At 42.4% G+C, this 13,307-nt stretch overlaps 1 protein-coding gene across 1 annotated transcript in view; it reads right to left on the reverse strand.

Annotated features, from left to right (window-relative positions):
- The window catches only part of NANS (N-acetylneuraminate synthase), a 29,202-nt gene extending 16,354 nt beyond the window's left edge, over positions 1-12,848 (reverse strand). Inside the window, exons 1-2 of the mRNA XM_027105401.1 lie at positions 12,597-12,848; positions 1,212-1,427 (exon numbers count right to left, since the gene is read on the reverse strand). Coding sequence (XP_026961202.1) covers positions 1,212-1,427; positions 12,597-12,728 — 348 coding nt within the window. The 5' untranslated portion in view covers positions 12,729-12,848. The remainder of the gene's footprint in view (positions 1-1,211; positions 1,428-12,596) is intronic.
- Between the last annotated feature and the right edge of the window lie 459 nt (positions 12,849-13,307).

The following is a 13,307-nucleotide window of genomic DNA, read 5'->3' on the forward strand; positions in this document are numbered from 1 at the left end:
TTTCAGCACAAGATATGGAGAGCTACATGTCAATTATATCTCAATAAAGCTGAGAAAAAAAAACAAGATATGGGTAAAAGCTGTAGATAATGTTAACTGGGAAAAGCATGCACGGAACTCAACATTCACAAATATAACAACTAGGAAATAAAATATGCACATAAAACAACTTCAGGAGGAAATATATAAAGAGAGCTGCCAGGGACTTCCCTGGTGGCACAGTGGTTAAGAAACTGCCTGCCAATGCAGGGGACACGGGTTACAGCCCTGGTCCGGGAAGATCCCACATGCCACGGAGCAACTAAGCCCGTGCGCCACAACTACTGAGCCTGCGCTCTAGAGCCCGCGAGCCACAACTACTGAGCCTGTGTGCCACAACTACTGAAGCCTGCGTGCCTAGAGCCAGTGCTCCGCAACAAGAGAAGCCACCGCAATGTGAAGCCTGCGCGCCGCAACAAGAGTAGCCCCCGCTTGCCGCAACTAGAGAAAGCCCGCCTGCAGCAACAAAGACCCAACACAGCCAAAAATAAATTAATTAATTAACTGATTAAAAAAAAAAAAAAAGAGCTGCCATATAGAGATTATGGGTCAGTTTTTCTCCCTTTTTCCTGTTTTCTAAACTTTCTGTGACATTGTATAACATTGTATAATTTTTATAATTATAAAAATTTTTTGAAAAAAGAGCATGTAAAGGAGTCTTGAGGCAGGTTACAGAGCAGATGGGACCCAAGACCTGGCACCAGCTGGACTCGTCCAGTATGTCAGCATGGCCATCCTGTGTGCTACTGCCTTCTGAATCATGCAATGCCACCTCACCCAGATAAGCCACGGCCACTCAGCAAGGGGAGGACTCCTGTCAGAACTAAGGTTTCCTGAGTCCAGGCCACTTTCCACTGGGAGAAAACTGGCCCAGTGTGGCATCTTCCACAGGCTTGAGGGACTCTGGGGTTCCAGGGTGGCTGGCCCCTACTCCCAGAGACAGCCTGCTTTGAAAACTATGGTTCCCTGCATCACTGGCCCTCTGATCCCCCTGGCCTCCTGTTTAGTTGGGCATTTATCTTGTTAATGCTATGGGAAACTCTAGGTCCAGAAAGCACAAAAAAGTCTAAAGTGAGCAAGGGCTGGAGCTGGCTCTAAGCCAAAGCCACAGGGCTACCTGATGTCCCCTAGGTCTGCTAAAATGACAAATAGCAGCGTGGCAGAGGGCTCACCTCATCCATGCCGGAGGCAGTGAAGAAGATGCCAACCTCCTCGGCATATTTCTGCAGCTCCTTGTACTGGGCGTGGCTGAATTCCAGGTGGCGTTTGTGCTCCCCGTACGTCTTCCCCCAGGAATGCTTCGAAGTATACGGCCTCTCCAAGGCTTTCCGATTAAACTTATACTCCAGCTCACTCTTCTGGAACTTGGCACAGTCAGCGCCACACTCCTGCAACACACATTAGGGCTCCTTTAATGACCCTGCACAGATTCTGAGAGACAAGAGAAGTGTTGGGGCAACTGCTATGAAATTATTATCTTTAAAAATAACATCGGGGGGGCTTCCCTGGTGGTGCAGTGGTTGAGAGTCTGCCCGCCGATGCAGAGGACACGAGTTCGTGCCCCAGTCCGAGAGGATCCCACATGCCGCGGAGCGGCTGGGCCCATAAGCCATGGCCGCTGAGCCTGCGCGTCCGGAGCCTGTGCTCCGCAACGGGAGAGGCCACAACAGTGAGAGGCCCGCGTACCGCAAAAAAAAATAAAAATAAAAAAAAATAACATGAATTGACAGATGCATTAAGAACTCCCAAAGAAGAGAAACAGGAAAAGCAAGGAAGTCTCACAGGAATAAAAGGGTGGGGATGGGGGTTCTGCTGTATTTTTCCCTCTTAAAATGTAAAAAAAAAAGGGGGGGCTGCTTTGTTTTGTATTATAATATTAAAAATAATTAATCAAACAGTCAAAGAAGATTTTAAGTTGTGTAACTCGGCAGAGGCTATGAAAACTGGGCCAGAATTTAGGGGAAAAAGTCAGAATCTGACTTAACTCTGACTCTCTTGGATAAGTCACTTCCTATCTCTGGACTCAGTTTCTCCATCTACACAAATGGCCATTTGGACTAGCTCTAGGACCTGTAACTTGCTGAGGAGCCCCTGATGGGGGTGGGAAACAAAGGAACAACTGTGTTTTTAGCTGTTCTGCACATCTGCTTTTCTGCACAGCATCTCGTTTGAACAAGAGGTTCTGGGGCAAAAGCAAGCAAACTTAGAAATGCCCCAGCTGTACTTAACAGAAGCTATAATATAAAAGCTGGATTGTCTGACTATAAAAGCTGTAATTTTATTGCCAGTCAGCCTCCAATCTTTCAAAATTGTTTTTTAAAACCACTCAACAGATAGATTAAGCAAAGCTCTCTAAAGTCTCAGCTCGCTGACATTTCTGTAGACACAGAGGTCTTCATGCTGCTGGAAACCTCAGCTCCAGAAATGCCTGTGCTGAGAGTGCTGCTTCTACTCCTGGAAAAATCAAAAGATGGCACAGTCAGGACTTGATGCTGGATAGAAGTTCAGAGAACATTAGACCTGAAAGTGACCTTGGGCAACAGAGTCCTCATTGTCTAGATGAAGATCCCAAGGCCTAGAGTGACCTGACCAAAGCTGCACAGTGAGTCTCTGGCAGAGCTGGCCAGAGGGCTTTCCTGAAGGCTGCAGAACATGATCTTCACAGAGCACTGCTTCCTTCCCTTTGCTTCTCACCTCCGTCTGAAGAAGTAGACTTACCCTCAAGAAGTTAAAAAGCTTGTCTCCACCTAGGCAAGTAGTAAAGTGAAGTAAAACAGCAGAAAGTACTAATGATAAGAGATAAGATAAAGTTCTACCACATTCCACCTGACAGCAGTTGTATGGGGAGGACAGCAGGTTCCTCCCCTTCTTTTCTCAGCTTCTTTCCTAAATATGACAAATTTCTCTATCTGTTTAATGCTATGGTCAACTCTTGGTTCAGAAAACACAACCACTGTCACTATTTTACCATAACGCTGATGGTTTCTTTGCTCAAGCTTTTATTGCTTCTCTGCTGGCAAAAAGCAAGCTACAGAATGAGCCAAGGTGTGATGTGCCCTTTGCATCAAAATTTGAGAGTTAAAAGTATATTCAATCAGCAAATTTCTAATTGTAACACAGTTATATTTTTATACATATTATATAATTATAATAACATTTTGTTGTAATAAAATAAAAATAATTGGGTGAACAAAGAAAAGAACAAAGGGTGTCACTCATCATCCAATTATACAAAAGCTTAAGTTGCAACCCACTGTAGTCACCCACAGAGAGTGAGTCCTAAGAGGAACTCAAGATAGAAAAAACAGGATGAGGGATTCTGTGCTTTGGATAAAAAGCCCCCAGAGGAGCTTCTGGGTTGGCTAACACGTGGAGGTGATGGGAGAGTGGTGCGCCTGGAGAAGTCATGGGAAGTCTGCTCCCATTCCCCGTGCCTTGCCCTATGCATCCCTTTCATCTCGCTGTCCCTGAGTTATATCATTTTATGATCCACTACGGATCTACCGTGTGGCTGACAGGGTCTTGGTGCTCCAGGCGGGTGTCAGGCCTGAGCCTCTGAGGTGGGAGAGCCGAGTTCAGGACATTGGTCCACCAGAGACCTCCTGGCCCCATGTAATATCAAACGGTGAAAGCTCTCTCAGAGATCTCCATCTCAACGCTAAGACCCAGCTCCACTCAACAACCAGCAAGCTCCAGTGCTGGATGCCCCATGCCAAACAACTAGCAAGACAGTAACACAACCCCATCCATTAGCAGAGAGGCTGCCTAAAGTCATACTAAGTTCACAGATACCCCAAAACACACCACCAGATGCGGTCCTGCCCACCAGAAAGACAAGATCCAGCCTCATCCACCAGAACACAGGCACCAGTCCCCTACACCAGGAAGCCTACACAACCTACTGAACCAACCTTACCCACTGGGGGCAAACATCAAAAACAACAGGAACTACGAACCTGCAGCCTGTGAAAAGGAGACCCCAAACACAGTAAGTTAAACAAAATGAGAAGACAGAGAATTACACAGCAGATGAAGGAGCAAGGTAAAAACCCACTAGACCAAACAAATGAAGAGGAAATAGGCAGTCTACCTGAAAAAGAATTCAGAATAATGAGAGTAAAGATCCAAAATCTTGGAAATAGAATGGAGAAAATACAAGAAACGTTTAACAAGGACCTAGAAGAACTAAAGAGCAAACAATGATGAACAACACAATAAATGAAATTAAAAATTCTCCAGAAGGAATCAATAGCAGAATAACTGAGGCAGAAGAACAGATAAGTGACCTGGAAGATAAAATAGTGGAAATAACTACCACAGAGCTGAATAAAGAAAAAAGAATGAAAAGAATTGAGGACAGTTTCAAAGACCTCTGGGAGAACATTAAACACACCAACATTCGAATTATAGGGGTCCCAGAAGAAGAAGAGAATAAAAAAAGGGACTGAGAAAATATTTGAAGAGATTATAGTTGAAAACTTCCCTAATATGGGAAAGGAAATAGTCAATCAAGTCCAGGAAGCACAGAGAGTCCCATACAGGATAAATCCAAGGAGAAACACACCAAGGCACATATTAATCAAACTATCAAAAATTAAATACAGGGCTTCCCTGGTGGCGCAGTGGTTGAGAGTCCACCTGCCGATGCAGGAGACAGGGTTCGTGCCCCGGTCCGGGAGGATCCCACGTGCCGCGGAGCGGCTGGGCCCGTGAGCCATGGCCGCTGAGCCTGCGCGTCCGGAGCCTGTGCTCCGCAACAGGAGAGGCCACAACGGTGAGAGGCCCGCATACCGCAAAAAAAAAAAAAAAAAAATTAAATACAAAGGAAAAATATTAAAAGCAGCAAGGGAAAAGCAACAAATAACATACAAGGGAATCTCCATAAGGTTAACAGCTGATCTTTCAGCAGAAACTCTGCAAACCAGAAGGGAGTGGCAGGACATATTTAAAGTGACGAAAGAGAAAAACATACAACCAAGATTACTCAACCCAGCAAGAATCTCATTCAGATTCAACAGAGAAATTAAAACCTTTACGGACAAGCAAAAGCTAAGAGAATTCAGCACCACCAAACCAGCTTTACAACAAATCCTAAAGGAAGTTCTCTAGGCAGGAAACACAAGAGAAGAAAAGGACCTACAATAATAAACCCAAAACAGTTAAGAAAATGGTAATAGGAACACACATATCGATAACTACCTTGAATGTAAATGGATTAAATGCTCTAACCAAAAGACATAGACTGGCTGAATGGATACAAAAACAACACCTGTATATTTGCTGTCTACAAGGGACCCACTTCAGACCTAGGGACACATACAGACTGAAAGTGAGGGGATGGCAAAAGATATTCCATGCAAATGGAAATCAAAAGAAAGCAGGAGTAGCAATTCTCATATCAGACAAAATGGACTTTAAAATAAAGACTATTACAAGAGACAAAGAAGGACACTACATAATCATCAAGGGATCAATCCAAGAAGAAGATATAACAATTGTAAATATTTATGCACCCAACATAGGAGCACCTCAATACATAAGGCAAATGCTAACAGCCATAAAAGGGGAAATCGACAGTAACACAATCATACTAGGGGACTTTAACACTCCACTTTCACCAATGGACAGATCATCCAAAATGAAAATAAATAAGGAAACACAAGTCTTAAATGATACATTAAACAAGATGGACTTAATTGATATTTATAGGACATTCCATCTGAACACAACAGAATACACTTTCTTCTCAAGTGCTCATGGAACATTCTCCAGGATAGATCATATCTTGGGTCACAAATCAAGCCTTGGTAAATTTAAGAAAATTGAAATCATATCAAGTATCTTTTCCAACCACAACACTATGAGGCTAGATATCAATTACAGGAAAAAATCTGTAAAAAATACAAACACATGGAGGCTAAACAATACACTACTTAATAATGAAGTGATCACTGAAGAAATCAAAGAGGAAATCAAAAAATACCTAGAAACAAATGACAATGAAAACACGATGACCTAAAAGCTATGGGATGCAGCAAAAGCAATTCTAAGAGGGACGTTTATAGCAATACAATCCTACCTCAAGAAACAAGAAACATCTCAAATAAACAACCTAACCTTATACCTAAAGCAATTAGAGAAAGAAGAACAAAAAACACCCGAAGTTAGCAGAAGGAAAGAAATCATAAAGATCAGATCAGAAATACATGAAAAAGAAATGAAGGAAATAATAGCTAAGATCAATAAAACTAAAAGCTGATTCTTTGAGAAGATAAACAAAATTGATAAACCACTAGCCAGACTCATCAAGAAAAAAAGGGAGAAGTCTCAAATCAATAGAATTAGAAATGAAAAAGGAGAAGTAACAACTGACACTGCAGAAATACAAAGGATCAGGAGAGATTACTACAAGCAACTATATGCCAATAAAATGGACAAACTGGAAGAAATGGACACATTCTTAGAAAAGCACAACCTCCTGAGACTGAACCAGGAAGAAATAGAAAATATAAACAGACCAATCACAAGCACAGAAATTGAAACTGTGATTAAAAATCTTCCAGGGCTTCTCTGGTGGCGCAGTGGTTGAGAGTCCGCCTGCCGATGCAGGGGACACGGGTTCGTGTCCCGGTCCGGGAAGACCCCACATACTGCAGAGTGGCTGGGCCAGTGAGCCATGGCCACTGAGCCTGCGCGTCTGGAGCCTGTGCTCCGGAACGAGAGAGGCCACAACAGTAAGAGGCCCGCGTACCGAAAAAAAAAAAAAATCTTCCAAAAATAAAGCCCAGGACCAGATGGCTTCACAGGCAAATTCTATCAAACATTTAGAGAAGAGCTAACACCTATCCTCTCAAACTCTTCCAAAATATAGCAGAGGGAGGAACACTCCCAAACTCATTCTACGAGGCCACCATCACCCTGATACCAAACCAGACAAAGATGTCACAAAGAAAGAAAATTACAGGCCAATATCACTGATGAACATAGATGCAAAAATCCTCAACAAAGTACTAGCAAACAGAATCCAACAGCACATCAAAAGGATCATACACCATGATTAAGTGGGGTTTACCCCAGGGATGCAAGGATTCTTCAATATATACAAATCAATCAATGTGATAAACCATATTAACAAATTGAAGGAGAAAAACCGTATGATCTTCTCAATAGATGCAGAAAAAGCTTTTGACAAAATTCAACACCCATTTATGATAAAAACTCTCCAGAAAGTAGGCATAGAGGAAACTTACCTCAACATAATAAAGGCCGTATATGACAACCCCACAGCCAACATCGTTCTCAGTGGTGAAACATTGAAACCATTTCCACTAAGATCAGGTACAAGACAAGGTTGCCCACTCTCACCACTATTATTCAACATAGTTTCAGAAGTTTCAGCCTCAGAACTCAGAGAAGAAAAAGAAATAAAAGGAATCCAAATTGGAAAAGAAGAAGTAAAACTGTCACTGCAGATGACATGATACTATACATAGAGGATCCCAAAGATGCTACCAGAAAACTACTAGAGCTAATCAATGAATTTGGTAAGGTAGCAGGATACAAAATTAATGCACAGAAATCTCTTGCATTCCTATACACTAATGACAAAAAATCTGAAAGGGAAATTAAGGAAACACTTCAATTTACCATTGCAACAAAAAGAATTAAATACCTAGGTATAAACCTACCTAAGGAGACAAAAGACCTGTATGCAGTAAAGTATAAGACACTGATGAAAGAAATTAAAGATGATACAAACAGATGGAGAGATATACCATGTTCTTGGATTGGAAGAGTCAACACTGTGAAAATGACTATACTACCCAAAGCAATCTACAGATTCAATGCAATCCCTATCAAATTACCAATGGCATTTTTCACAGAACTAGAACAAAAAATTTCACAATTTGTATGGCAACACAAAAGACCCCGAATAGCCAAAGCAATCTTGAGAAAGAAAAACAGAGCTGGAGGAATCAGGCTCCCTGACTTCAGACTATACTACAAAGCTACAGTAATCAAGACAATATGGTACTGGCACAAAAACAGAAATATAGATCAATGGAACAGGATAGAAAGCCCAGAGATAAACCCACACACATATGGTCACCTTATCTTTGATAAAGCAGGCAAGAATATACAATGAAGAAAAGACAGCCTCTTCAATAAGTGGTGCTGGGAAAACTGGACAGCTACATGTAAAAGAATGAAATTAGAACACTCCCTAACACCATACACAAAAATAAATTCCAAATGGATTAAAGACCTAAATGTAAGGCCAGACAATATAAAACTCTTAGAGGAAAACATAGGCAGAACACTCTATTACATACATCACAGCAAGATCCTTTTTGACCCACCTCCTAGAGAAATGAAAACAAAAACAAAAATAAACAAATGGGACCTAATGAAACTTAAAAGCTTTTGCACAGCAGAGGAAACCATAAACAAGATGAAAAGACAACCCTCAGAATGGGAGAAAATAGCTGCAAATGAAGCAACTGACAAAGGATTAATCTCCAAAATTTACAAGCAGCTCATGCAGCTCAATATCAAAAAAACAAACAACCCAGTCCAAAAATGGGCAGAAGACCTAAACAGACATTTCTCCAAAGAAGATATACAGATTGCCAACAAACACATGAAAGGATGCTCAACATCACTAATCATTAGAGAAATGCAAATCAAAACTACAATGAGAATTCACCTTGTACCAGTCAGAATGGCCATCATCAAAATACCTACAACAACAAATGCTGGAGAGGGTGTGGAGAAAAGGGAACCCTCTTGCACTGTTGGTGGGAATGTAAATTGATACAGCCACTATGGAGAACAGTATGGAGGTTCCTTAGAAAACTAAAAATAGAACTACCATACGACCCAGCGATCCCACTACTGGGCATATACCCTGAGAAAACCATAATTCAAAAAGAGTCATGTACCACAATGTTCATTGCAGCTCTATTTACAATAGCCAGGACATGGAAGCAACCTATGTGTCCATCAACAGATGAATGCATAAAGAAGATGTGGCACATATATACAATGGAATATTACTCAGCCATAAAAAGAAACGAAATTGAGTTATTTGTAGTAAGGTGGATGGACCTAGAGACTGTCAAACAGAGTGAAGTAAATCAGAAAGAGAAAAACAAATACCATATGCTAACACATATATACGGAATATAAAAAAAAAATTGGTTCTAAAGAACCTAAGGGCAGGACGAGAATAAAGACACAGATGTAGAGAATGGACTTGAGGACATGGGGAGGGGGATGGGTAAGCTGGGACGAAGTGAGAGCGTGCTGTGGACCTATATACACTACCAAATGTAAATAGATAGCTAGTGGGAAGCAGCCACATAGCACAGGGAGATCACCTCGGTGCTTTGTGTCCACCTAGAGGGGTGGGATAGGGAAGGTGGGAGGGAGACGCAAGAGGGAGGAGATATGGGGATATATGTTTGTGTATAGCTGATTCACTTTGTTATACAGCAGAAACTAACACACGACTGTAAAGCAATTATACTCCAATAAAGATGTTAAAAAAAAAAAAAAGCCCCCAGATAGCTAACATGCATGTCTCAGGAAAAATTTTAATGATCCCGGATTCTTGCATTTGCCCATATATAGAAAAGTACTAAAATCATTAACTTGAGATATTTGTTCTTTGTGATTAGCAGTACTTTTTTTTACCAAGATTCATGCTTGATTACATGTATTTCCTAGCCAAAAAATCCATATATATACTGGCTTCTCCCCTACCTCTTTGGAGCAGTTTCTCAGATCTACTGAGAGACTGTATCCTGGGCTATAGTCCTCACTATAAAACTTAGCTCACAACTCTTCTGTTGCACATTTTTATTTTGGTCAACAATTGAATGAACTGCCAATTAAAGAAGGTCACTTGCCACCTGGTTCTACAAGAATTAACTCACTACCCACTGCAGCTGCTGACCTTCAACATATCCTGAAAGTAATTTAGGGTAGAGATCAGGAATGAGGCTCTCTGTGCTCCAGAAAAACTGGCAGAACAGGCCTTTAGACAGTTAAGTATTTGTAGGAGAAATTTCTTATGAACCTGGATTCTTGAATCTTCCCATACTTAGAAAAGCACTAAAACCATTAACTAAGATATCTGTTCCTCGTGACTAGCAGCAACCTTCCACAGAGATGTGTGGTTGATTACAGGTTCCCTTCATCAAAATCACATATACACTTACCTCCCTCCTCACCTCTTCAGAACAGTTTCTCAGAGGCTGTCTCCCTGGTTATGACACTGAATAAACTCAGTATGACACTGAATAAACTCAACTCACAGCTTTTACACTGTGCGATTTTTTCCAAGTTGACAGAACTCAACTTTTAATATTGTAAACAGATTTGGTACATGAACAAGCCAGCTTGTACATAATATACTCTGGATAACTGAACTTGGAAATGTGACTCCATCTGGCAAGAAAAAAAATCCTAAAACGTAAGGATTGCAAAAGATTCCATTGCTTTAAGTTTAAAAATAAAGACACATACATATTATAAAACAAGTGAAACTGAAGCTTAGAGAGGAAAAGTCCAAGATTATCCAGCTGCCCAAGATTATTCAGCTAGTAAATGGTATCATGACTCCAGTCCAGCGCTCTTTCCACTATAACACAACCTCAAACTCTTCATTCTCCTCCCCCGGGGAAAACTATCCTTCACAATTAAAACAGGAAGAAGAAAAAAAAACCACTATAACTTTGTTTCTATGGCTTCACTATTTCTAGGTATTTTTACAACTTCAGCATTCAGAGTTGACACCTCCAAAATAAGGTTGTTTCCTAAATTAAGAGCCGAAGTCTCCCCCTAGAAAACAATGTTACAGTACAAAGGCTGGAGCCTTGTGTCTAAGAGCAAAGCTCTGAAATACATGAATTACTAGCTGTGGGCCCTCAGACAAGCCACTGATCTTCTCTGAGCCTTTAAAATGAAACCAACTGCATCTATTCCACTGTGTTGTTGTAGGAATTAAATGAGATGGTGCATTTAAAGCACTTGGCCCAGAAAGCATTCAAAAATGTTAGCAATTGTTACTCTTTAAAGGTATTTTAATTTTTAGATTTCATAAGTGATAACATAGAGTATTTGTTTTTCTCTGACTTATTTCACTAAGCATAATATCCTCCAGGTCCACCCACATTGTTGTAAATGGCAGAATTTCATTCTTTTTTATGCTTGAATAATATTCCATTGTGTATATCAACCACATCTTCTTTATCCATTCGTCTGTTGACGGACACTTAGGTTGCAAATAGACTCACAGATCTAGAGAACAAACTAATGGTTACCAGTGGGGAGAAGTAAGGGGGAGAGGTAAGATAGGAGTGGGGGATTAAGAAGCACCATCTACTATGTATAAAATAAATAAGCAACAAGGATGTATTGCACAGCACAGGGAAATATAGCCATTATTTTGCAGTAACTTTAAATGGAGTATAATCTATAAAAGTATTGAATCATTATGTTGTACACCTGAAACCAATGTTATTGCAAATCAATTATACTTCAATGAAAAAGTAAATAAAATTTAAAAATAAAAGTATTTTTATGATTCAGTAGGCTTCCATAAAAGCTAGTCCTGAAGGAGTAATAACAGTTAGTCCTGAAGGAGTAACAGAAAACCTAATCATGAATGACTGAGTGAACAGCACTGACTGAAGGGAAGTGAAAGGAAAAAAGATGGAATGAGCTATCGCTAAACCAGGGAATCACAGTGCAGACTTATTGTGGGGCCCGGGGTCACAATGAAGAACGTGACAGGCCTCTCCTTCAGAGGGCTCACAGTCTAACAGAGAGAGAAGTTTAAACAGACAGTGACAATACAATTCGATGGGAACAATTACAGGAGCCCAGCTTTGCAGGTAGGGATTGGAGAAAGTATCCAAAGAGGGATCATAAATGTTCATTAACATCATATCACTAATAACTAACATGTATTGAGTCCTATTTGCCAAGTACTCTACTAAGAGCTTTACACGAGTTATCTCATTTGATCCTCACAACTCTATGAGGTAGGTAAGTACAAGGAATGGCAGGTGAGAGAGACAACAGCAAATTTCAGGAACTTCCTGGAAGTAATTCACTGTCGCTGGAAGATGTCAGAGATTAAAAAAAAGGCAAGAAGGGGCCAGGTCATTTAGGTCTTGAAGGCTTTATTAAAGGGTTTCGACTCTACCCGCTGGCAGTGGGAAGCCACTGAAGGTGCCAGGCGGCCGATCAAATCTGTGTTTCAGAAAGATCATTCTGCCACCAGAAGGGAGCGAGAGAGCTGGGAGTAAGGGCGGGGGGCGCAGATGCAGTAATGCAAACAAATCAGGATGGTGGCGGAGGGCTGAAGAGGATTCGAAACGTTTGGAAATGGATCCGGCGAGCTGGACGGCAGGCCGGACGTAGGGCACCGAGAGGCAGAGGAAGGATGGCCCCAGCTCTGCGCAGCCCTGCCCCACCCTTGCCCAGGCCGGTCTTCCCCAGGCCCCGCCCCCCGCTCGGCGCCCGAGTACTCTAGACAGTCCCCTCACCTTGGCCATGCGGATCATGCGCTTGGCCACGTCCAGGTCGCCCTGGTGGTTCTGGCCGATCTCGGCAATGATGAAGCATGGGTGCTGCCCGCCCACCCAGCGCCCGGGACACAGCTCCAGCTCCAGCGGCATGGCAGCGGCTCGCGCTTCCGCGCCACACCACCCGTCACGGTGCCGCCGCCGCCGCCTTGGTCGTTTCGGTCAGCAGCCCAGCAGAGCCCACACACCGGCCCCGCCACGTCAGCCCGCGACCACCGCGCAGCCAATCCTCGAGCGCCGCCTCGCTCCAGACAGCCAATCAGGTCAGGGGGCGGAGCCACCCTCTAGGGGAGAGGTGCGGCGGGAAGAGGAAGCCGCGCGCACTTCTCGGGAGCTGAGCTTGTGGCTCACAGAGTCTGGTGGTTGTGGGGTCCCTGCGTTTACCCGTGAGCAGACATTCCCCGAAGGAGGCTGACGGCTGGGTGCTTTCGGCGTGGAGAGAGTGCGCGCCCTACAGTGTAATGGAAAAAACAGATTCTGAAGTTAGAATTACAGAGCTGGTTCGAGCCCAGCCCATGCCACTAACCAGCTCTTGATCCTAAATACCTTAGTCTTTCTGAGTTTTATTTTCCTTTTTCTCTGAAATGGGAAAATTATAAAGACCCCACCTCTTAAGGTTCGTGAGATGATGTATAGAACACCCTAATCACAGTACTTGGCCTGTAGTAGTGA

The sequence above is a fragment of the Aethalodelphis obliquidens genome, unplaced genomic scaffold (assembly GCF_003676395.1).
Source record: "Aethalodelphis obliquidens isolate GAN/ISIS:26980383/991018 unplaced genomic scaffold, ASM367639v1 scaffold7, whole genome shotgun sequence".
Lineage (NCBI taxonomy): Eukaryota > Metazoa > Chordata > Mammalia > Artiodactyla > Delphinidae > Aethalodelphis > Aethalodelphis obliquidens.